General features: G+C 35.2%; 1 protein-coding gene across 1 annotated transcript in view; it reads left to right on the top strand.

Moving 5' to 3' along the window:
* LOC136028474 (ubiquitin carboxyl-terminal hydrolase 32-like) overlaps positions 1–27,522 on the top strand; it is a gene marked incomplete in the record, with an annotated part of 242,323 nt that overhangs the window by 20,672 nt on the left and 194,129 nt on the right. The window contains 2 exon segments of the mRNA XM_065706316.1: positions 7,301–7,422; positions 24,548–24,707. Coding sequence (XP_065562388.1) covers positions 7,301–7,422; positions 24,548–24,707 — 282 coding nt within the window.

Raw genomic sequence — 27,522 nt, 5'->3', positions numbered from 1 at the left:
GAAAGCGTGAAAAGTAAATGGAGAGTTAAACAAAACAAAAATCTTATCCATTTCGATAAATAATATTAACCAATGATGCATTACGAATAAAATAGAACCAAAAAAAATTGATTCGCGTAAAATAATAATTGTTTTTAACGTAGTTTTTGCTCCTGTCTAGGTTTAAAAAAAAAAAAAACAAACGCTTTTTGGTTGTTTCATTGGAAAAGGCACTTTTTTCATTTGAAAAAAAAATGAGGAAAACAGCCAAAAGTGCACTTTGTGGGAATGTGCTATCAAGTCAAATTTATAAAAAGCGATTAGGCATAAATATTTGCTTCTAAATGAGCCCTTAAACAGCTCTCTTTGTTACAGTAGCCTACTAGTTTATGGGTGAAAACACGGTATTTCAGACACATGGTCTAAATTCTATAAGTTACTAGCTGTTGGGGTGGCGCTTCGTGCCCCCCCCCCCGCGCACGTAAGTCGTTTCGCGCCATTTTAGTTGTGTCCCTGTGTCCCACCTGTGAATATAGATAGATATATACATATATATGTTTTCAACTACGTAAAACTTGCGAATATACAACATTCTTCGCTGTCCCATTGTCTGTGCATATAAATAGATTGTCAGGTTTATCGACTCTTGAACATGCAACATATAATTGTCCATGGGAAAAACAATCCGTATTCAGATCTATACCTCATTATTCTAATGATTGCCCTTGAGCTTTTTTGATGATGATTGCTAATCGAACATTCCCTGTGTCCCGGTCGTCATTTATATATCCCCCTGTGCCCCCCGGCGTCCTCGTTGTAGTCGTGTCCCTTTGTCCCGGTCGTCATTTATATTCCCTGTGTCCCGCTTGTCATTTGTGTCCCGGTGTCCCAGTCTGTAATTTATCTTTGAGTGTCCCGGTCGTCATTTATATTCTCTGTGTTCCGGTGTCCCGGTCGTCATTTGTGTCCCATTGTCCCGGTCTGTAATTTCGTCAGTCGACAAACATGACCTCAGTCGACAAACATGACCTCAGTCGACAAACAACTTCATGACGACATAATGCTCAATCCTTATAATGACGTCAGTCGACAAACATGACGTCAGTCAACACAGATAATTTTGGACATGTGAATACATCATTGGAAAGGTAAGAATCCAAATTGTTTGGTTGTGAAGTTCTCTTTTAAAACAATAGAAGAAAAAGTGCGGTTATTGAGCTTTTATATAACAAAAAGAAAATTATCGTGATTTACCCTCGCAAACCGGTCCGGCAATATGAGAACTATCTCTTATAATTACTTTTGGAAAAAATCTAAAATCAGTGCCATCATTAGATCAGACTAAACTGTTGTTCTTGCAACAATCGTCATCTAATGAAACAAACTGTTGACTACTCATCTCAAGCTACCCGTTTTTACTGCGAGGGTAAGTCACGTTTGAGCACGTAATGTTTTCACGGACAACGCAAATGAAAGCAGAATCGGATCCCAACCTGCAGGCTCTGACGCATCCCTCTACGATCAATTACGATCTTTCCGTGTGAGAGGTTGATTACCACAGGGTGAAAAAAGGTGACTTACACTCGAAGTGTCGAGTGTAAGTCGCGTTTTGAAGAGAAAGCACAATTTACTTGTGCTCTATGCTAGAGAAAGATCTGGCTAAAGAAAGGCTCTGCTAAAGAAGTTCTTTTGTGCCTCAAAGAACCTCAAAACAATTTCCCTTCATTTCTATAACGTGCATCGCCAGCACTATGAGCTCAGGAAAGTAAAAGAAACTCTAAGAGGGGCCGACATCGTCTTACAGTTCGACTTTGCTGAGAACTATGCAATCAAGCAACAAAATGAAATCATCAGTGCTCACTGGGTTAGTACCTCCGTTTCAATCTTCATATGTGTTTTCTACTACAGTAGTCTGATTGGGAGTCTTGCACACTTGAGCTATGTAGTCGTAAGTGACGACCTAACCCATGACAAGAATGATGTTGCAGTTGGTACCAAGATTTGTGTCGAGCATTTTCGTTCACATCATTTCCAACCTAGCATTATGCATCACGGGAGTGGTGTTGCTGCGAGTCAGTACAAGAATTGCTACACGGTTGGTGCATTTGTGTATCAGACATCAGATTATGGGTGTCCTAGAACTAGGTCGTTTTCTGGAACAACTGACGGTACAGGTCCCATGGATGGAATCAGAGCCGAAGTAAAGCGAAAAGTCTGGCTGAATACTTTGCGAGGCCAAGTTATTGTTAACAATGCTGAACAATTCTATAAAACTCTGAAAATAGACGAGACTTCTATTATGGTCTTTTACCTCGCTAGTTGAGGATTTGAAGGTATCCATTCATCTCTTGAATCCTCACGCTGGTCCACCATGAGGAAACAGCCAATTTTCAAAACGCACGAGATTCATTTTGCCACTGCATGCATTGAAAAGACACTCCACGTGAAATCTCATTCCGTCTTCTCGTCCATCTCATCAGATGTGCACTTCCATTTGGTTTATGATCCTGAACCATCGGAGACTGCTGTTGAAGGTCCAAGCGAACACGAAATCTCAAACGCCAATGAAGAGAAGGTTGACAGTGAAATTCCCCTCAAAGCACCAACTGGTGGATTTCAGTACAAGCATTTAATGACGGGTATGTTCATCACAGTTGCTTATGAGGTGAAAGGGAAAAAGAGGAAGTATGTGTGAAAAGTTTATGTTGCAATGATTGATACACTTCGTCCACATTCTGTCGAAGTGATCTTCCTCAGAAAGGCTGGTTCTTCTCTGTGCTGCTTCAAGTTTCAAGCCAATGACCGTGATGAAATTGAACTTTCTAGAGTGGTCCTGATTCTGCCCTGTCCTGTTATTGATGGCAAGTCTTTGAGTTACAGGTTTCCATGTCAAATCACTAGTGATGCTTGAAAGAAAGTGATAAGTGCTCCTTTAGTTCTTGTCCCTACTTTAATAATCGAAGTTAACAAAATAAACCAAATATTTGAATTTTTTTCACAGCGTCAAAAACGCGAGTGTAAGTCATGTGTGTAAGTCACGGTGCCAACATCACCAAACCCAGAATAAATTTTTCTCTGTAAATGATACAAAGATGAATTTTATGTCCGAGACATCTGTAATGAATACTGGTTGGTATAAGCGTTTGCTGGCAAAGATGGATCAGCAACAAGAAGAAGAATTCTCAATTGAAAATAATGTAATAAAAATAAAATCCTTCTGCTGTGGGTAAGTCACGTTTTTCTAACAAACTTTAAGAACAATCCAACTGAGCTTGGAGATGTATTGATATAGCGAATGAAAGCAAATTTTTTCTTCATTTATTGATGTATGCACAGTCAATGGATGTTCTATGGTTACTTCGAAAATCAGGGAAAAGAGTTGTGAAACGAATGTAAGTCGCAAAACCAATACCGTGTTTTCACCCTTCTGCTAGTCAGTAGAAGATTTATAAAGCCCTGTCTTCATTATGGCTTTATCAGGCGAAGTCGGTCTGTAAAAACAGCTTTTTGTTTATCGAAAAACAACCGTTCCTGAAAACCATGTATTGTTTTGTGAAGTATAGACAATGAACTTTATGTTATAAACTGAAAGATTTTTGTTGCTGTCAAGGTTGTCTGCAGCATATTCTAAATGTGTCTTATCTCCCCTAGATCGGTGATAATTGTAAATTATATTAAAATGGGTTTTCAACTGAAACTAAGGAGCGACATTAAAACTTAATAGGATCATGCATTATTCCGTAATTAAAAAAAGATCTTGGCAGCCTTTTTTCTACGTTATGTTTTAATCGAAAACGAACAAAGATTAATTTCATAATACAAAGTTTTCCAAGGGAAGTAAATAGCGAAGTGAAACTTAAAACGGACAAAAATTATTACTTCACAGCCTATCTAATATAAATATTAATAAAACTAGTTCAAATAAAACAACTATTTATGTTTCCCTATGTTTCTAGTATTATAAAAAAATAGCGCTTTACTGAAAACACAAAATTATATAGGAGCTTTGGTACAGTAAAAGAAAAGCGATTGAGGGCACTTTTTACATTATAAAAATATTATCAATCCCTTTTAGGATCAATCCCTTTTCAGGTAAAGCAACAATTCATTTTAAGATTGTTGCTTTACCATTTTTGTTTTGTTTAATTTGGTATCACTTCTGCGCAATGGCTCAGTTCAATGACTTGCTCTCGTTTGGGTTCTAAAAGGACATGTCATGATTAATTTGTTGACAATTTTGACAATTCTGAGGTAAAGCCATCTTGATAGTATTAGGACTATAGACTAGCTTTAGAATTTGTATCATAACTTAAATTCACTGTGTATAGAGAGAAATAAACGGATTTACAGAGTTCATGCTATGTCTTATTTGATCTTCATTTTAAGTAATAGTTAAGCATATTTCTTACAAATTAAGATTGTATAGTCAAAACTATATATATATATATATATATATATATATATATATATATATATATATATATATATATATATATATATATATATATATATATATATATAGACAGGCTGTGAAGTAATAGTTTTTGTTCGTTTTAAGTTTCGACTTCATTCTTTACTTCCCCTGGAAAAACATCCATTGTTTTATTAAATTAATCCCCTTGCAGACACCTTATAAAGAGCTATTAAAGCAAAATCTTGCCAAAAATTTTTTGACTCCAACCTTGAAGCGTATGACTGTTCTTTTGTTAGCATCATCCAACGAATTTCTTTGATGCAAATTATAAACTTCTTATGAGTATTTTAGGTGTTCTAATTATATTTAATTATTTTTGCCCTAGTCTAAAACTTTGTTACAGACTAAAACTGAATTTGTGTCAAATTGATGTTTTGATTTTATGATTTTAAAAGGGAAATTGATGTAGGGTAATTGTAGGTAATTGTAGATTGGTAATTGGTAATTGTAATTGGTAATTGATTGGTAATTGATGAGGGAAAACGCTTTTGAAGCTAAGTTCTTTCGTCAAGCGAAAATGAATAGGCGACGTTGCTACTAGAATTTGAAAACAAAATTTGATTTTCTTTTTCTTTTTTTTTGACTTTTTAAATAAAAAGTTTTATTTTTTATTTAGTTTTTAGTTTTACTGCTGATGATGAACACTGTATATGTGTTCGAAATATCCAGTTAAATTTTGTATCTGTTCACTGTCAATAAAAAGGTTTCATCCCTATTTTGAACTGTTTTACTTTCGTCATGGAAAGGCAGTGTGGTCTTCGAAGTTATCTAAGAATTTCTACTAGTATTTATAATTGAAAACAAAATTTGATTTTCTTTTTTTTTGCCCGAAAACGATACTTTGAATTCATATCTTTAAAACACCAACAGTACATGAGATTGCTTTCATTTATTTATTAAATAAAAAAAAACAAGTTTTTTTAACTGCAAGTAAGGAGCGAAATTAAAACTTAAAACGAACAGAAATTACTCCGTATATGAAAGGGGTCATCCCCTCCGCAACGCCTCGCTTTTTACGCTAAAGTTTGACTCTGTCACAACTCTACTTTTGAAAACAATAAAAAGCTTCAGCGAAGATTCTATAACATTTAGGGGGGTATTTCCCCCTATTTTCTAAAATAAGGCAAATTTTCCCAGGCTTGTAACTTTTGATGGGTAAGACTAAACTTGATGAAACTCATATATTTAAAGTCAGCATTAAAATGTGATTCTTTTGATGTTGCTATAACATCAAAATTCCGTTTTTGATGTATAAAAATTCGGTATAAACTTTCGGTAAAGATTCGGTAAAAAATTCGGTATAAAAATTACGGTATAAAAATTCCGTTTTTTAGAGTTTTGTTTACTATTGAGCCGGGTTGCTCCTTACTACAGTTTGTTACCACGAACTGTTTGAAACAAGTTGCTAGCTGTAAACAAAATATGACTGATCGTTTCACTTTTGAAATCAATCTGATTTTGCAGGATTCCTGCTGGTTCAAGTAAAAAACCGGTCAGGCGCATTTCAGTTTATCGCTATGATTATTGGTTGAATAAATTCACCGTTAAGTAATAGAATGACAATCTCTATTTCTATTATTTTCATAAATCCCTCCCCCTTTCCCCCTATCCAAAGAATTTTTTATTATCGAAATTATAAGAACTTCTGGATAAATTTTAAAAATGACTCAATATCCTGGGGGGTAAAAATTGAGAGTTCCTGCGTCCTTTTTAAGGATCGAAAGTGAATTGAGAGCATCCGGCACCCCTGTACACTTTTTAATCTACCCATACCCCTATGACTTCTGACCAGAAGTTTGAGATAGCCTCTTACTTAGAATGGTTGAAAGGCTCAGCGAATGTGCCTCCAAGGATAATACGAACCCTGCAGCTTCTGAGGCAACTTATATTCTTACGCCCTTGGTTTAAGAATACTTCAGTGGGGAAAAATACATCTATTCTATTAAAAAAGAAACTGAAACTTTTTGTCTCTAAAAGACTTAAAAATTTACAACTTTAAATATCTGGCTCAAGGTAGCCTATGTTGAAACCCAAGGCAGCCAAGGTAGAATGGTTGAAAGGCTCAGCGAATGTGCCTCCAAGGATAATACGAACCCTGCAGCTTCTGAGGCAACTTATATTCTTACGCCCTTGGTTTAAGAATACTTCAGTGGGGAAAAATACATCTATTCTATTAAAAAAGAAACTGAAACTTTTTGTCTCTAAAAGACTTAAAAATTTACAACTTTAAATATCTGGCTCAAGGTAGCCTATGTTGAAAGCCAAGGTAGCCAAGGTAGAATGGTTGAAAGGCTCAGCGAATGTGCCTCCAAGGATAATATGAACCCTGCAGCTTCTGAGGCAACTTATATTCTTACGTCCTTGGGTTAAGAAAACCTCAGTGGGAAAAAAAATATATCCGTACTATTAAAACCAGGCTTGGATGCTCCTGTGGACACATAGCTTGACTGCTTGAAGTCGAGAGAGGGGATTTCACAAAGGAATCTCATTTCTAGGATAGGTTGTAGAAAAATAGTGTTTTTTACAGCCATTGAATGACCAAACATTCTTTTATTTGTTTTTCATATTTTTGAGTGGTGGGAGGACAAGAATCCCTCTTGACTGCAGCTTAATCCATACTTCAAGGGGAGAGAATAATTAATTTGGGGGGGGGGGCTGAATATACTGCTATTAAAGGTGTGTTCTAAGCCTAAATATTTCAATTTGTTCGGGGCATGCCACCTATTCCTCCTTTGGCAAAGAAGGATATCTTAGAAATGTTGTTTGTCTTATGTGTTATCATGTATGATCATGTATTATCATGTATTTCATTTATCATACATATAGTTTAATCACCCTTTTTTATAGTCGCATTCACAGTTTTTGCTTGCAATAATGAGGGGAACTTGATATCAAGAGAAGACATAGAAAGGCTGCTCATACAGGTGGAAGGCTCTGCTTCACCGGAAATTCTAGCTCTCTTTAATAAGGTAAGCAAAATCTAATATTCTTGGGGGAACCAAAATGTTCCCCTTGGCTCTTCAAAATTTCTCATGATAATCCTAATCAAATGATTTTTTTGATTCGGTTATAGGGTTTCAGCAGGCCTCTGAGGAGGCGTAACCAATGTGTACTGGAGACTCTTAAAGTACCTAGGGCATCAAATAAAAGTCTGTTCCCATCTCCCCCTCATTATGGCCCATTTTGTGTCTATTCATGCCTGAAAACCGCTATTTTTCTTTTTTATTCTTTCAAAATTATGATTTTTTGGGCAGACCAATTTTTTGTCAGTGTTGTCAGGTTAGCCGTGAAGATTAATAAGTAAACTAATTAGTTGAATTTGAGAACATTTTTTGTCGTAAAAAAATCAAACATTAATGTGTTGAAGACAGGTACGCCTTCAAAGGAAAGCTACTTACTCTTAAGCTGTTTGGCACTATACATTTTTTTAGCTAATTTTTTTCGAATTATTTTTTCACGGTTTTTTTTTTTTTTTTATTTGGCTCACGCTCAAATCAAAACCTGAATAATTGCACATGGAAGTCTTCTCTATCAATGATTTTCTGTCAAAGGAAGTTTTTTATGAAGTTTTTAGGGCAGTACAGCGTTTGTGTCAGTCGTGCTACGTCGAATTGTTGAAATAAATAAAGAAGAATTAATTAGTCGAATTCGAAATTGCTTTTCGTCTCTACAAATTTGAATATCGGTAATCTGTTAGCTACTCAATCTTAAGCTGTATGGGTGTCATATTTTTTAGCTATTTTTTTATTCATTTTCTCCAAAGGTTTTTTTTTCGCACATGCTAATACTAAAACCTGCATAGCTGCACCTGGAAGTCTTCGCTATAAAATGACATTTCTAAGAAAATTCTTAAGCTGTTTGGTGCCATATTTTTTAGGTAATTTTTTTCATTGAATTTTTTTCCCAGTTTTTTTTGGCACATGCTAATACCAAAACCTGCATAGCTGCACATGGAATTCTTCGCTATAAAATGACATTTTTAAGAAAATTCTTAAGCTGTTTGGTGCCATATTTTTTAGGTAATTTTTTTCATTGAATTTTTTTCCCAGTTTTTTTTTTTTTTTTGGCACATGCTAATACCAAAACCTGCATAGCTGCACATGGAATTCTTCGCTATAAAATGAAATTTCTAAAGAAATTCTTGAGCTGCTTGGTGCCCAATTTTTAGCTATTTTTTTTATTGATTTTTCTCCTAAGTTTTATTTTCTTTTATTTGGCACATACTAATACCAAAACCTGCATAGCTGCACATGAGAGACTTTGCTGTAAAATGACATTTCTAAGAATATTCTTAAGATATTTGGCACCATGTTTTTAAGCTATTTTTTATTGATTTTTTTCCCAAGCCTTATTTTATCTTTTTTATTTTAGACATACTAATACTAAAACCTACATAGCTGCATATGAAAGTTTTTGCTATAAAATGGCATTTTTAAGAATATTCTTAAGCTGTATCACGCCATTTTTTTTTAGTTATTTTTTTATTGATTTTCTCCCAATTTTTCTTTTTTTTTTATTTGGCACATGCTCTTACCGAAACCAGCATAGCTGCACATGGAAGTCTTTGCTATACAATGACATTTTCAAGAAAATTCTTTAGCTTTATGGTGCCATATTTTTTAGCTATTTTTTTTTTATTGATTGTTCTCCTAAGTTTTATTTTCTTTTATTTGGCACATGCTAATACCAAAACCTGCAAAGCTGCTTATAGAAGTCTTTTCTATAAAATGACATTTCGAAAAAAAATCTTAAGCTGTTTGGCTCCATATTTTTTGGCTAATTTTTTAGCTGATTTTTCACCTAAGTATGTTTTTTTTATTATTTGGCACATACTAATACCAAAATCTGCATAACTGCACGTAACAGTCTTTTCTATAAAAAATTGAATTTTTTCTCCAAAATTTCTAAGATATGTATGGTGTTATGAGTCTCCACTTAACCAAATAAAACAATCAAACATAATTTTTACCATCATAAAAAATTTGCAACTTAATTGCATATTCCCTCTGCAGGTTCTGTATGTTTTATTCTTGCTTATATTTATTTTGTATGTTTTTTAGCATTGATTTTTTATTATGTTACTTCTTAATTCTAATTAACGTTAATTATGATAATTTTTCTACGTTATACGACAATTTGACATCATTCGATAGCTTAGACTCACCAACTGAATTTAGAAATTTATTCTGCTTTGTCTTAGATTCAAAAACTTGTTAAAAACTTGCGAAAGTAAGTAAATTTCCTATATTTTAAGCACCTTTTGTTCATTCTCTTAGAATAAGTTTAAATAATAAAGTAAGTCTGGCTTGGTGAACAGATATATCTGAAAGTGTTGAATCCAGAGTTTCTAGTATCGCGTCCTTCGTAGGTTGTAGCTAAATGAGATGTTTTACAGGGGAACAAAAATCTTAAAGAATTGCCCAAAAGTAAAGAGTACACCGGAGGTTTGTAGCACATTTTTTTTTAGGAGAAAAGCTTTTTGGTCTATTAATACATGAAAACTGATTTTATAAGATTTTGTTCTTGGTTGCTTCAAAATTATTAAGTTTTATTAAAGCATCACAATTTTGTCAGTGTTGCCACATTAAACTGTGTAAATAAGCAAGCAAAACTAATTCATTACATGTTGTAACGCTTTTCTGTCCACAAAATTTCAAACATTAACAATGTATCGATTCCCAATGACAATTACATTAGTTTTTACTTTTTTTCAACCTCTTTCTTTTTTATTTTGGTGCCCGCTACCGCTGAAAATTGCATAATTGCATATTGAGGTCCTTTTCATTAAAAACTGAAATTAAATAATAAAAAAAATTAACTGCAAGTAAGGAGCGACATTAAAACTTAAAACGAACAGAAATTATTCCATATATGAAAGGGGTTGTCCTCTCCCCAACGCCTTGCTCTTTACGCTAAAGTTTTTGTATTGTTTTAAAAAGTAGAGTTGTGAGAAAGAGTCAAGCTTTAACGTAAAGAGCAAAGCGTTGAGGAGGGGGACAACCCCTTTCATATGCGGAATAATTTCTGTTCGTTTTAAGTTTTAATGTCGCTCCTTACTTGCAGTTAAAAGACTTTTTTTCTTATTTAATTTCTGAACGTTTTTTAATTAATGCATGTTTTGATTTTGGCTCATCGTACATGAATAATTAAAACGAAATTTGAATATTATTTTTTACACTAAAGTTTGGCTCTTTTTCACAGCTCTACTTTTTAAAAAAATAAGAAACTTTAGCGTAAAGAGCGAGTCGTTGAGGAGGGGACAACCCCTTTCATATACGGAGTACTTTCTGTTCGTTTTAAGTTTTAATGTCGCTCCTTACTTGTAGTTAAAAAAACTTGTTTTTTGTTTAATTTCTGAACGTTTTTTAATTAATGCATGTTTTGATTTTGGCTCACCGCACATGAATAATTAAAACGTAATTTGCATATTATTATTTTTTTTGCTAAATGGCTTTCTTATAGTTTTGATCGGACGATTCTAAAAAAAAGGACGATTGATAAAAAAAGAAATGGGGAGAAGGCCTAGTTGCACTCCAATTTTTGTTTACTTAAAAAGGCATCTAGAACTTTTTTTTTACGAACGTTTTTATTAGTAATGAATATACGTAACTTACGAATCAGCTTACCTAACGATATTCTATATGTGTATATTTTTATTACGTATATGAAGGGGTTCTCCCCCTCGTCAATGCCTCGCTCTTTACACTAAAGCTTCAATTTGGTCCCAATTCTTTAAGAATGACCCCTGAATCACAAAGGCCGTAGAATAAATAGTTGAAATTACTAAAAATACTTTAGCATAAAGAGTGAGGTATTGTCGAAGAGACGAACCCCCTTATATACGTAATAATTTCTGTTCGTTTTAGGTTCTTATGCTGCTCCTTACTTCCGCCTGAAAAAACTTTTTTATTATTTATTTTCTCATTGTTTTTTTTTAGAAAATGCTAGAAAATCCTGAGGTCTCTTCATGGAAATTCCCTTTCCTCGTGGTGAATTCCTCCATGGAAAGGCTCTCCCACGTAACCCCTTCTCCCGACCCCCCTTTAACGTGAAAAAATTCCCCTGAAAACGTTTGTACACGTCGCAATAACCATTACTATATGTAAACAATGGTCAAAGTTTGTAACTTGCTGCCCCTTCCCTGGGGACTGTAGGGGATTAGGTCGTCCCGAAAGACATAATTATTAGGTTTTTCGACTATGCTGAACAAAATGGTTATCTCAAATTTTGATCCAGCGACTTTGAGAAAAAAGTGAGCGTGGGAAGGGGCCTAGGTGCCCTCCAATTTTTATGGTTACTTAATAAGGGCACTAGAAATTTTAATTTCCGTTAGAATGAGCCCCCTAGCGACATTCAGGACCACTAGTTTTGGTTACTATTAAGCCGAATCACTCCTTACTACAGTTCGTTACCACTAACGTGGTTTTTAACGTGGTTAAACTCCTGCAAACACGTCTTCCGTTGTATCGTCAGTCTATAAATGTTAATGACTATTGAACTAAAACTTACTGAATCTTTTATATATCAAATAAATAATCCTCTTTACTAAAATTGTCTGAACATCCTAATTTTTTCAACTTAAAAAAAAAAAAATATCTATTAATCCATCCTAATATATTTAAAAATCCTATCCTACCTTTCTTCAAAATTTAAATATTTAAATTATAAATTAATAAACCTATTAAATTTTATATAAAAATTAAATTAATAAAAAGAAGTAAGATATATTTTAACTGTGTACTTTCCTTTTTATAAAATATTTGTGCATTTAAGAAACTATGGTTCTAGTTTTGAGTTTAATAAAAACACACACGTTTAAAATACATCTTTTTTATGAAAAATATTTGATCATTTAAGAAACTTGGTTTGTTTTCAGAAATTTGTATACTCACTGTTAAAATTCATCCAATTTAATTAATGATATTTTATAACATAAGAAACTTGGGCTTTAGGTTTCATAAAAATAACGCCCATGGCTAAGACACATCTTTTTTATTTAAAAATATTTCAGCATTTACTCAACTTGGGTTTTAGATTTCATAAATAAGAAAACACACGATTAAAATACATCTGATTTTGTTAAAAATATTGGATCATTTATAAAACTTTGGTCTTAAATTTTTGATTGTTTAGGATGTATTTTGTTTTGTAAGAATTATTTCTTGTTTTGTAAGGAGTATTTTGTATTTTGTAATTATAATTTGTGATCTTTCAGGATGTTATTTTCACCCCAACAAATACCCCAACAATACCCCAACTGTTTGATCCGTATTTTTTTTTATTGTTTTTAATATAGTGTGTATGTTTTAAGATAACTCTGTAAGTTTTTCACGTAATCAATTTGAAAAAATCATATTTGGTACTGTAAAATCTCAATCTCGGTACTGTAAGAATCGTTAATACCCAGAAGAAAAAGAACATGTTTGATATTTTTGTGACTTCGCTGGAAAGCGGAAACAGAAGTTTAAAAATTTCCCGGGGGTAATAATTTTGCTCAAAGAATATTCTAATTTAGCCGTGAAGATAAATTCGCTAAATTAATTTGTTCAATCTGGGAAAAGTTTTCGTCTCTAACTTAAAATTTTCGAGTTTTTTTTTACCTGAAAGAACTCAAACAATTTTTTTAATTAAGTAAAAACATTTAAAAAGAGATTGATGAAACTAATAAATAACAAGTGAATTTTCGTACATTTATAAACCCCCAAAACTTATCTAGAATCTGAATGTTCCAGAACTTTTAAGATTGTCATTTTGTAAAGTAAGGATGTACATATTACATATTAATATGGATGTACATATTATGTACATATTAATATGGATGTACATAAGAAAGTATGCGGCGTTGAAGAATAAGTTAAACTTGTGTCTGCTTGGTATCTTGGTTTTAATTAAGTATGTTTGGTATGTTTTAGTATTTTTGACAAGGTAGTTTTAGCGTGAAGAGTTAAGGCTTTAAGCTAGTCGGTCCTTCCGTGGGAGTTAATATCGGGAGAGGGGGCATTTTGGCGATCCTAGCTTTTGAAAAATAAGCGAGTTCCAGGAAATAAACCGTACAGATTACAATTTTTAGAGGGTTATTGACTCAAAGCCTGTTAATCGAATCCTCGAAGCAGTAAACTTCATTATTTGAAAATCTGGTTTTAAATAATTGTGAGTCTTTTTCTGGCTAATTTTCTTGGAACTTTCATGCGTAAAAAGTGATGCAATATTACAATTAAAAATTTGCTATGCAAGCATGCGTAAAATAGAGCACTGTTTTCGTTTTTTGTATTTAAGTAGTCTCGTAATGATTTTCTGTTGTCATACGAAGAACAAAATTAATAATAAACAAGCATATTTTAGTATTATTATAAAGTGTAACTATAATATGTAGATTAAATACAAAAACTAGTTTTTTTAACTGAAAGTAAGGAGCGACATTAAAACTTAAAACGAACAAAAATTACTCCGAGTACGAAAGGGTTCCCTTCTTAACGCCCCGCTCTTTACGCTAAAGTTTGACTCTTTTTCTCAATTCTACTTTATTAAACACTAAAAAATTTTAGCGTATAAAAGAAAACAACGTACAAAAGAGAAAGAAAAAAATAAAGAAAAGTTCAATAACCTTTTTGGACGAAACGCTGCCTTGAACACCTGGAAGATGAATGCTTTTTGAAAAATAATCTTTTTGTTCATTTTGGATGTGGCAGACGAAACTTAAATTGTTTTTTCTTTTGGTACCTGTTTTGTGCTTTTTTTTGTAATGCTTATATATTTGTCGGTCTGTCTGTCCCGGTTTTGCTAGTTTAGGTACTTCCAGGTAAGCTAGGACGATGAAATTTGGCTGGCATATCCGGAACCAGACCAGATTAAATTAGAAATTGTCGTTTCTCCAATTCGACCATCTGGGGTGGTGGGGGTGGTGGGGGGTTGAGTGGGGGGACAGTTAAATGGGAAAAATTAGAAAAAATGAGGTATTTTTAACTTACGAATGAGTGGTCAGATCTTAATGATATTTGATGTTTGGAAGGATATCGCGTCTCAGAGCTCTTATGGTAAATCCCAAAAGGATCCGGTGATATTGAGAGGAGTTGGGGGACCTAAAATCTTGGAACACGCTTAGAGTGGAGGGATCAGGATGAAACTTGGTGGGAAAAATATGCAAAAGTCTCAGATACGTGATTGACTTAACCAGACGGATCCGCTCTCATTGGGGGAGTTGGGGGTGGATAACTCTGAAAAATTAGAAAAAGTGAGGTATTCTTAACTTATGAAGGAGTGATCGGATCTTAATGAAATTTCATACTTAGAAGGACCTCGTAACTCAGATCTCTTATTTTAAATCCTGACTGGATCCCGTGTCATTGAGGGGGGGGGCCGGAAATCTTGGAAAACACTTAAAGCGAAGAGATCAGGATGAAACTTGGTGGGAAGAATAGGCACAAGTCCAAGATACGTGACTGACATAACCAGACCGGTCTCTTTGGTGGAGTTGGGGGGAAAGAATAATTTGGAAAAATTAGAAAAAATGAGGTATTTGTAACTTACGAATGGATGATCAGTTCTTAATGAAATTTGATACTTGGAAGGATCTTTTGCTTTAGAGTTCTCATTTTAAATCCCCACCAGACCCGGTGACACTGGGGGGAGTTGGAGGGGGAAACCGGAAATTTTGGAAAACACTTAGATTGGAGAGATCGGGATGAAACTTGGTGGGTAGAATAATCAAATGTTGTAGGTACGTGATTGACGTAACCGCACTGGATCCGCTTTCTTTGGGGGAGTTATGGGTATGTGGTTCAGTGCTTTGGCGAGTTTGGTGTTTCTGGACGTGCTAGGACGATGAAAATTGGTAGGCGTGTCAGGGAGCTGCACAAATTGACTTGATAAAGTCGTTTTCCCCGATTCGATCATCTGGGGGGCTGAAGGGAGAGGAAAAATTAGAAAAAAGAGGTATTTTTAACTTACGAGTGGGGGATCTTAATGAATTTTGATATTTAGAAGGACCTCGTGACTCAGAGCTCTTATTTTACATCGCGACCGGCATTAAGTTTCTGATTTTCTTTGAAATCAATCTATTGATCCTTAGAATTTTGCTAGAGCTCATACCATATGAGCTCTTGGCTCTTCCGGCCTCGTCACAAGTGCCATATGAGCTCTTAGCTCTTATTATTTTCTGTTTTGATCGTTTCTAATTTTCTGGGTTTTAGCTTTTCTTTTTATTTCCTTTCATTTTCTTGCTTTACTCGCCCTTGCGATGCCTTGTTTTATTTAAGCTTATTTATGATTGTTGCTTATTTAAGCTTATTGCTTACACGCATAAGAAAGAAGAACTTTTTTATACAAAAGAAATATCCCAAAGTGTTTTTTGTGTCTGCGCTACAAAAAATCATGTGTTGGGTTGTGTTTCCCGTAAAGGAATAGATTTGCCTAACTTACAGACATGGAAAATTGTCATCAGCTGTTACGTCTGCATTGGTTTTAGAGTTAATCATTTTGTAAATTTAAAACTCATTTTGCGTAGGCTGAAAACCAATAGACAAATGCTTAGACCTGTGCTTTCTTTTAAAGTGTTATAACTGTTTTCAGTAAATTTTTATTTTAACTTGAATAATAATAAATTATTATAATTATTATAAGTTTTATAGAACTTTAGTAATACTTGAAAATATATGAAAAAAATACTTGAATATAATATTATATATATATATATATATAATAATATATATTTATAATATAATAATACATATATAATAATAACTTGAATAATAATAAACTATTATAATTATTATAAAACTTGAATAATACTTAAAAATATATGAAAATAATGCTTGAATATATATATATATATATATATATATATATATATATATATATATATATGTAATAATAAAAACTTAAAAATAATAAATTATTATAAAACTTGAATAATAAACTTGAACACAACTGTTTGCAGTAGCTGGAATAAAATATAAGTGAATAACACGGGATTTGTTTTTATATTGAAGGTCAGGGTTGTCAAACTCATTTCATTGTTGTGTTGTTTTTTTTTCTGAAGCACACGTCAGAAGAACAACAATAGATTTAGCCATCTGCTTGTTAACTGATTAATTAGTTTTAAGAATTAATACTACTTTAATTAATTAATTAACTAATCATTTTAGCTATCGATTTTCTGTTCGTCCGTAGAAGCAAAAGTATTTGCTAGCAAAACCGTTAGTAATAAACTAGGCTTACCTAACTCTGAAGATACGAGTATTTGTAAAAACTCAACTTAAAGAATTGGCTAACTGAGAAATGTTGGCTGTCTTTGATTCTCGATCAATGTTTAGACTATGCTATAGCATCTGCTATGCTTTATGGGGTATTTTGTCAGCTTTGGGTGATTTCGACATTGTTTTACTCCAGTTTGGAAAATTTTCTGTATAATATTTGGTAGAATTCCTAACTCATAAAGGTGGCCTCAGAGATGCGTTTGAGACAAGACGAAAGACCTGATTCGGTCAATATTAAGGGTTTGGGCTCCTTTCCATGGGCTTTCACGTGACATATCCTAATCTTTGCGTATCACTTATATCGTTTTTTTTTGTGCTTATAATTTTTTTTGTTTATCATTTATATGGTTTTTTTGTTTATATGTTTGTTTGTAGAAATTGGGTGGAAAAGGTCGCTATTTAAGCTGACGATTCAGATACCTTGTAAAGCAATTATAAGAACAAACAAGGACATTGTTTAAAAAAAGGAAAATAGAGCAACAGAAGGTAGGAATAAAATGAACATTTTTAGACACTTCTTAATCGACTTTGAGAGGTATTTGACTTTTTCTTTTTTGGTCAGGTTTTCGAGTCTTTCTAGTGTTTAGTGGCAACTCTGTTTGTAACTATGGACGGAGGTCAGCTTAGAAAAATTTCAGAAATCGCAACGATCTGAGTAACTTGAAACTAGGTCATTCGAGATAACAGGGATGAGTGTTACTATGCACAATGCAGAATTAAGACCACTAAAGAAAGAAGGCGAAGATTTGAAAGATTTTTAGAGAGAAATGGTTTTAGGAATAAAATTTAGTGATGGGTGGGCTAGTGCGAATTGTTATTTACGAAGTGGTTTGATCTCACTTTGTGCACCCTGGAAGGTGCCCTAGGGGAGTTAAGTCACTTCCAGATAGAGAAATTCATGCCTAGAGTAGCGCTTACAAATAGCCCGAAGATAGCAAGGGGGATTAGACCCTGGTTTAGGATACTATGAGACCGTAAAACAGTAGTTCAAATTTTGTGGTAACACCTTACTTTCAACATAATTGGGCAGAGGAAAAAGGTTTTTCAGAAGTTTGGCCTCTAGTGACTTAACGTCTCAGCGAATTTTAGTAAATTCTTCTTTTTAACTTGTTTAATCTCTTTTTTTCGTTTTTACATAAGAATTCAGAATCTTAAAACTGATATAACTTATTCCAGAAAGGGATCTTAGGACAGAAATTTCTTCTTTAATTCTTTGTTCTTGAAAATTAAGGTTCTCGAGTTTATTCATCGTTCACATACTGTTCACATTTGTAATTTCGACTGTTCGTCCCTGTTTGTCAAGGCTATGACACTTGAAATGGAAGATATACTCCATCGAAAACAGTTAGAGACGTCAGATATGACTTTTGATTTTACATAAGAAATTTATAACTACACTTTAGTTGTTATAGAAGATTTGTGCGTACGTGTGGCAAACAAACCTCTTCAGGATTTGGGAATGCCTTCACCTAACCGTATCGCTGCTGTTTCGACATGTGTAGAATTGGATCGTGAACAAAGTTACAGTACGAGTGATCTATTGTCGTATGTACAAAATAACATTTCCAAGTTAACGTCGGAACAAAAAGACATTTATGATACGATAATGCATTGTGTCGATAACAACGTTGGAGAAATTTTCTTTTTGGATGCGCCAGGAGGTACTGGTAAAACGTTTGTGATAAAACTGATTCTGGCATCAATTCGATCAAAAAATGATATAGCGTTGGCAATGGCGTCGTCCGGAATAGCCGCAACATTGCTTGCTGGTGGAAGAACTGCTCATTCCGCTTTGAAATTGCCTCTGAACTTGCATTCTACAGAAACTCCCACGTGCAATATTTCCAAATCATCTGGGATGGGTAAAGTATTGCAGTGCAAACTTATTATTTGGGATGAGTGCACAATGGCACACAAAAAATCGCTCGAGGCTCTGGATCAATGCTTGAAAGATTTGCGAGGGAAGTCGAAACCCTTTGGCAGCACATTAATATTGCTTGCGGGAGATTTCAGGCAAACATTACCTATAATACCTAAATCAACTCCTGCAGACGAAATGAATGCTTGCCTGAAAAATTCTAATGTATGGGCACACGTAAAAACATTAAAATTAACTACAAATATGCGTGTCCGATTGCAAAACGATGACTCTGGTCAAACATTTTCAGATCAATTGCTGGCAATGGGAAACGGAAAGCTCCCAGTAGACTCAATTTCAGGACGTATACAACTACCTGCTGATTTCTGTAATTTAGTGACGTCCAAAAATGAATTGATTGAAAAAGTATTTCCGAATATTCTAAAAAATTATAAAAATAATAAATGGCTAAGTGAAAGAGCGATTCTCGCACCCAAAAATATAGACGTCCACGAAATCAACAATATTGTTTTGACCAAGATTCAAGACCAGGCAGTCCTTTACAAGTCAGTCGACACAGTTTTGGAACCAAATGAAGCGGTTAATTATCCATCTGAATTTTTAAATTCCATAGATCTTTCAGGGTTTCCACCACACGTGCTACAACTAAAAATAGGCGTACCAATAATACTTTTAAGAAATATAAACACACCAAAGCTTTGCAATGGCACTCGACTTGCCGTAAAAAAACAATGGAAAACCTAATAGAGGCCACAATCTTGACAGGGCCTTTTGAGGGTGAGGCTGTTCTTATTCCTCGCATTCCCATGATTCCAACGGATCTGCCTTTTCAATTTAAAAGATTGCAATTCCCAATTCGATTAGCATTTGCAATCACCATTAACAAAGCTCAAGGTCAATCATTAGAAAAATGTGGTATAGATCTTAATACTGATTGTTTTTCCCATGGACAATTGTACGTTGCATGTTCGAGGGTCGGTAAACCTGACAATCTATTTATATGCAGCGACAATTGGACAGCGAAGAATGTTGTATATTCGCAAGTCTTCGCAGTTAATTTGTATTTTGGAACCAAATGAAGCGGTTAATTATCTATCTGAATTTTTAAATTCCATAGATCCTTCACGGTTTCCACCACACGTGCTACAACTAAAAATAGGCGTACCAATAATACTTTTAAGAAATATCAACCCACCAAAGCTTTGCAATGGCACGCGACTTGCCGTAAAAAAAACAATGGAAAACCTAATAGAGGCCACAATCTTGACAGGGCCTTATGAGGGTGAGGCTGTTCTTATTCCTCGCATTCCCATGATTCCAACGGATCTGCTTTTTCAATTTAAAAGATTGCAATTCCCAATTCGATTAGCATTTGCAACCACCATCAACAAAGCTCAAGGGCAATCACTAGAAAAATGCGGTATAGATCTTAATACAGATTGCTTTACCAATGTACAATTGTATGTTGCATCTTTGAGGGTCGGTAAACCTGACAATCTATTTATACGCACAGACAATGGGACAGCGAAGACTGTTGTATATTCACAAGTTGTACGTAGTTAATTTGTATTGTATCTATCTATCTATCTATATAAAAACGAGTTGTGTGTATGCATGTTTGTTTGTTTGTAAAAAGAGCGTTTGCATATGACGTCATTATTAGTACATACGGCTTTGTATATGGACAGACAATGGGAAAGCCAAGAATGTTGTATATTCGCAATTTTTACGTAGTTTGAAACACATATATAAATCTATCTATATTCACAGGTGGGACACAGGGACACAACTACAATGGCGCGTAACTAATATGGCGCGTAACGACTTACGCGCGCGGGGGGCTTGGGGGGCGCGAAGCGCCCCACCAACTAGGTGTTGGGGTGGCGCGAAGCGCCACCCCAACAGCTAGTATATATATATATAAATAAGTTGTCTGTCTGTGTGTCTGTCAGGTGACGTCATGTTTCTGTGTCGACCGACGTCATGAAGTTAGTTGTCGTCATTTTTGCTATGACGGTGACGTCATTAAAGATATTTAAGACATTTATGTTCACGTTGAAATCTATTAATGTTTAAGTTTAAAATGACTGATGAACTTACAATGGCAAAAGCCGATGAAGATGCTCAAAGAGTCTATGCCAAAAAACTTGCTGCTGATAGAGAAAGTCAGAAAAGAAAGTGTGCCGAGGACTCAAAAGAACAGCAATGAAACAGGCTTGAGGCTAAAGAACGCAAAACCGCGCAGTTAGATGAAGATCCACCTGGACAGCGAGAGTCAAAACATATCAAAACTGAAAATGATAGCGATGATGATTGGGTTTGGGATTTTGACTTGGATAAGGTCATCAATGCCTACCAGATTTTAGTTAAAAAAACAAAGGTTCGGCGATATGTATTTCATAGTGAAGCTGAAAAATAAAGAAGAAAAAGAAAACTGAAAAAAGAAAAAATGTAAAAAACTAAAAAATACTAAAAAGAAAAAACACTCAAAGAGAAATTACAGACCGGGACACAAATGACGACCGGGACAGAGGGAATATAAATAACGCCCGGGACACTCAAAGAGAAATTACAGACTGGGATACCGGGACACAAATGATGACCGGGACACAGGGAATATAAATGACGACCAGGACACAGGTATTTAAGAATATCGTTCAAAGACAAATTTTTAATTGTAAGAAGACCGTTGAAAGAGAAATTTCTAATTGTAAAATGACTGAAGAACCTACAATGGCAACACCCGAGTTAGCTGCTCAAAACGAATGTATTCAAGCCGAAGTAGCTGAGTTGGTAAAGCGTTATGTTTCAGGTTCTAGTTCCGAGAGGCTCCAGGTTTGAACCTTGGCTTTAGCATTAATACAAAAGAAGAAAAAAACTAAAAAAGGTAAAAACTACAAAAAAAATAATATGGCGCGTAACGACTTACGCGCGCGGGGGGGATTGGGGGGCGCGAAGCGCCCCACCAACTAGGTGTTGGGGTGGCGCGAAGCGCCACCCCAACAGTTAGTTTATAATAATTATTGTTGGAAGGAATATATATATATATATATATATATATATATATATATATATATATATATATATATATATATATATATATATATATACATCGTATGAAACCAAAAAAGGAAAGGATATTAAATGAAAAATAAAATCAAATAGGTGAGAAAACGAGGATTTTGTCAGCAAGTAGCAAAATATGAAAACGAAAAACAATCAAATATTTCGACAAGGACCTCTGCCAAGTCGTCCTCAGTGCTCTAAAGATACATGGATTTCATAGAACAATCTATTTTGAATAGTTTCCCCTTAAAACACTCTCTTGTTTCGCTTTGTTAATGATATTCTTGCTGTTTTGGAACATGGTGAGGACTCTCTAAAATACTTTTCGGCACATTTGAACTCTTGTGATTCGAATCTTGAATTCACAATAGAACTGGAAGATTCAGGAAAGCTGATATGTTTCAGATTCAGAAACATCAGAGCTGAATTGAGAAGATTCAGCTCTTGGATGTTTTAATTATAAAAAATACTCCTAGCCTTGAATTTTCTATATATAGAAAGCCGACCCATAATGATCGGTATCTACATTTCTTGTCAAATCACCCTCCTTCTGTGAAAAGAGGGGTAGTAATTTCTTTAGTCGACTGAGTCCCAAAAACCTGTTCACTTGTTCATGTAAAATCTGAAATAGATCACGTTAAAGATATGATTAAAAAAGGTAATACAGGAAAACAGGTAGCCCGTCCCCCTTGATCCAGTTACTCCGGCAATTAATAAAAAAAAAAACTTTCACTACATTACCATACGTCTCGAAATTCAGCGACAAACTTGGAAAGTTATATATATAAGAAAAAAAAACCCTCTGTCTCTTTTAAAACTGAACAAAATGTTGAACATTTTTTCAACTCGGGAAAGGATAAAACTGACCCTCTACTGGATAGTGGTATCTACAGAGTCCCATGTTCATGTGGGAAATTTTACATTGGTAGGACCCATCAACAACTAGGGGAACCATTGCATGAACACAAAATTTCAATAGATAAATCCTTGAGATTTGAAAATAAAAATGACAACTTTGATTCAGCTCTGGTCCAGCATATATTCGGAAATCCTGAACATTCAGTTCTTTTTGAAGGCAACTTTGATATCTACCGTAAATGACCTACCACAATCTTTCAAAGAGGCAGTTGAGATAAAAAGATATATATATATATATATATATATATATATATATATTTCTAGTTTTTTTGATTCAGTATCTTTTCTCCTCTTGTCCAATTCACTTCGAAAGGATATTCTTTTTTTTTCTCTTCTTTTATTTGAACACTGAGGATGACTTGGCGGAGATCCTTGTCGAAATATTTGCTTGTTTTTCGTCTTCATATTTTGCTACTGGCTGACAAAATCCTCGTTTTCTCACCTATTTTATTATTATTTTTCATTTATTGTATCCTTTTCTTTCTTGGTTTCGTACGTCATGTATACCCTTCTGTCAATTGATTGACGGAAGCTTTTGAACAAAATGATTGACTGTCTCGGTCCTCCTATGGACCAGGAAGAAACACGTGAGTATGAATATGGGCAGCGAATGGTCGGGAGTGTTCAAACTTTAGGTGAGGTTTTTTCCGGAGAAGAATTCATCGGCAAATTAGGAAATATCGGTACGCTACCGATATATTGGTATCGGACCCCAAAAATCCATGGTCGCGCTAGGTTGGAAATCCCTTGTCCGAGAGGCACTGATTCAATTCTTGGCGTGGTTAATTATTTGGTTTGAGACCGGGGTTGAAAAAGGTAAACAGGAAGGATGTGGGAAAGCACAGAAAGGCTAGCTCTATCCTCTCTTTGTAATTCCTGGCTGAAGGGCCACGAAACGGAGATTAGCACCATCGGTTTGCACCTTGAGGGTTTAGTGCCATACTATTGACTTACTTTTGTATATATATATATATATATATATATATATATATATATATATATATATATATATATATATATATATATATATATATATATATAAAATATAATATAACTAGTTGGTTTTAAGCTTCATTTGTTTTAGCTGGTTCATTTGAAGCTCCATTAAATAATATGTGGAGAAACGCTTGGTTATTTATCAACTATTAAGATGGAGGCTAGATTATTTTCCTCTAGGTTGGTGAGTGGGGGTTGGGTCTTGAAACACAAAAAGTGTATTAACCCAATTTTTCAGCCTAAAAATACTTAAAAATGAGGGAGTGGAATACAGGGTCGTAATTTGTTATGGGTCAGGGTGCAACTGCCTCCCTAGATCCCAGCTTACTCTCCCCCAGCTGAAATTTAGCGTCTTCAAAACTAAGATGGGCCTACATAATTGAAGCGTCTGCTGAAACAAATCAGTTTTCTGTAGTATACTTTTGCCTTTATGGTATTTTTTTGCTCATCTGTTATTTTTCACTGGGTCATTTTCAATTGACTTTCGAAAGTTCGCCCAAACTTGTCCCCCCCCAAGGATTTTGACGAAAATACGCCCCTGGCGAGGACGGGGAACCTATTCTCTAACGTCCTATCATTTGGACATGTGTGCTTTTATTCGGTATGCAATATAGCTGCTGTGGAGTGAAAGATCCTATGAGAACGTTTGAAGCAGGATATTTTGTCTGAAAAGTATTACTTTTGCATATGAGGCGTAAAATATTACATTATAGCCACAGAAGGTATAACGCAAAAATTTATTCTTGATGTTTTAGGATTCCCTTTCCAATGAGATGAACTTTTGCAAGGATGATTATTGTCCTCCAAGTTATGCATTTGTTCGTTATACAAAAATTTGACTTCATCTTAAACATTTCAGTGTTAAGAGTTTTTACTGCCCCACCTCCCACTTGTCCCTACATCGAGCTTTGAAGATAAAGAGAAGGCGATATGAATCTAGACTACCGTTCGATATAAGTAGCACTTTTTTCTATTTTTAAGGGAAACCAGGCAGACTACGAGACATTTCGCTGTTGGGTGGCTGACTACCCATCGGCATCATCGGTGATCAAATGGCTTCTTTACGAGCCTCGACCAATTTCTCTGTCGGGTGAAATGGATTCACCAACATTTTATCAGACCCTGGCTGGTGTTACCCATTGTAAGTTAACATTTTGTTTTTTTTTATATCTGGTTATAATTAACTGTTGGCTGGTGATGTGTTTTGATAAACATGTGAAATAGCACACTTGACTGCAGGGTTACCAACAGGTCAAACGGTCGCAAATCAGCCCTCATCCCCCTAGAAGGCAAAAATATGTAAAAAGTTAAAAATTCTAGGAGTTTTGACGCTTTTCCTGGAAAAGATCATTCCTAAACTATGGCCCCTATTCGTGACAGAATGTTATCGCACCCCTCCCCCTGGTAATTTTTTTGGTATCTTTGATTGACTTACGTTTACTTGTAATTAACTCTACAAATTATAAAACGCATTCCTAATTCCCTTTTCATTGTTTCTCTAGTTTAGCTTAGGCACTTCTAGTTTAGGCACTTCAAGATAAGCTAGGGCGATGAAATTTGGCAGGCGTATCAGGGATCGGACCTGATTAAATTAGAAATAGTCATTTCCTCGATTTGGCCATCTGGGGGAGGGAGTGGGTCCGGTTAATTCGGAAAAAATAGAAAAAAGAAGTATTTTTATCTTACGAGCGGGTGATTGGATCTTAATGAAATTTAATGTTTGGAAGGATATCGTGTCTCAAAGCTCTTATTTTGAATTCCGACTGGATCCGGCGACTTTGGGGGGGCCTAAAATCTTGGAAAACGCTTGGAGTGGAGGGATTGGGATGAAACTTGGTAGGAAAAATAAGCACAAGCCCTAGATACGTGATTGACATAACCGGAACGGATCCGCTCTTTTTGGGGGAGTTGGGGGGGGGGTAGGGTTAATTCTGAAAAGTTAGAAGAAATGAGGTATTTTTAACTTACGAAGGAGTGATGGGATCTTAATGAAATTTGATTTTTGAAGGATATCGTGTCTTAGAGCTCTTATTTGAAATCCCGACCGACTTGGTGACATTGGGGGGAGTTTGGGGGGGCCTAAAATCTCGGAAAACGCTTAGAGTGGAGGAATCGGGATGAAACTTGTTGGGAAAAATAATCACAACTCATAGATACGTGATTAAAATAACCGTAACGGATCTGCTCTCTTTGGAGGAATTGGGGGGGGGGGGTTAATTCTTAAAAATTAAAAAAAAAGTGAAGTTTTTTTGTAACTTACGAAGGAATGATCGGTTCTTAATGAAATTTGACGTTTGGAAGGATATCGCGTCTCGTAGCTCTTATTTTAAATCCCGACCGGACCAGGTGACATTGGGGTTTCAGGTGAGTTGGGGTGGGGAAACGTAAAATCTTGAAAAACGCTTAGAGTGGAGGGATCGGGGTGAAACTTGGTGGGAAAAATAAGTACAAGTCCTAGAAACGTGATTGACAGAACCGGAACGGACCTGATCTCTTTGGGGGAGTGGGGGGGGGGGTTAATTCTATAAAATAGAAAAAAGAGGTATTTTTAACTTAGAAAGAGTGCTTGTACCTTAATGAAATTTCATATTTAGAAGTAAATCGTAACTCAGGCCTCTTATTTTAAATCCCGACCGTATCCAGTGTCATTGGGGAGGGGGGGGGGCGGAAATTTTGGAAAACGCTTAAAGCGGAGACATTAGGATGAAACTTGGTGGGAAGAATAAGCACAAGTCCAAGATACGTGACTGTTATAACCAGACCGGATCTGTTCTCTTTGGTGGAGTTGGGGGGGGGGGGGGCAGTAATTCGGAAAATCGGAAAAATTGAGGTATTTGTAACTTACGAACGGGTGATCAGATCTTAATGGAATTTGATATTTAGAAGGATCTTGTGGATTAAAACTCTCATTTTCAATCCCGACCAGAATCGGTAACATTGGGGCGACTTGGAGGGGGAAACCAGAATTCTTGGAAAACGTGAAAATCGAGGTATGTTACGAATGGGTGATCGAATCTTAATGAAACCTGATATATAGAAGAATCTTATGTCTCAGATGCTTAATTTTCAATTAGAATCAGATCCGGGGACGTAGAGGGTTGGAGGGGGAAAACAGAAATCTTGGAAAACGCTTAGAGTGGAGAGATCGGGATGTGGGAAGAATAAGCACAAGCTATAGATACGAGATTGACATAATTGGAACGGATCCGTTCTCTTTGGGGGAGCTGGGGGTTGTTAATTTGGAAAAATTAGAAAAACTGAGATATTTTTAACTTAAGAACGAGTGACCGGATCTTAATGAAATTTGATATTTAGAAGAAACTCATGCCTCAGAGCTCTTATTTCAAATCCCGACCAGATCTGTTGACATTGAGAGGAGTTGGAGGGGAAACCGGAAATCTTGGAAAACGGTTATAAATATCGTAGATACGTGATTGACACAACCGGATTGGATACGCTCTCTTTGGGGGAGTTAGGGGATGGGGATCAGTGCTTTGGTGAGTTTTGTGCTTATGGATGTTCTAGGACGATGAAAATTGGTAGGCGTGTCAGGGAGCTGTACAAATTGACTTGATAAAGTCGTTTTCCCCGATTCGACCATCTGGGGGGCTGAAGGGAGAGGAAAAATTAGAAAAATTGAAGTATTTTTAACCTACGAGTGGGTGATCGGATCTTAATGAATTTTGATATTTAGAAGGACCTTGTGACTTAGAGCTGTTATTTTAAATCCTGACCGGCATTAAGCCTCTAATTTTCCTTTTAAGGCAATCTGTTGAGTCTTAGAATTTTGCTTGAGCTCGTACCATATTAGCTCTTGGCTCTTCCGACCTTGTCACAAGTGCCATATGAGCTCTTAGCTCATGTTTAGTTTATCCTTTTGTTGTATTTTGTCTTCACCATGAAACATTTTCTTATTAACCTAGATAATATTGCTGCAAGAGTTCCTTATTGGAATC

This window comes from Artemia franciscana, chromosome 6, assembly GCF_032884065.1.
Source record: "Artemia franciscana chromosome 6, ASM3288406v1, whole genome shotgun sequence".
In the NCBI taxonomy this organism is placed as follows: Eukaryota; Metazoa; Arthropoda; class Branchiopoda; order Anostraca; family Artemiidae; genus Artemia; species Artemia franciscana.
This window is presented reverse-complemented; position numbering and strand designations above follow the sequence as displayed.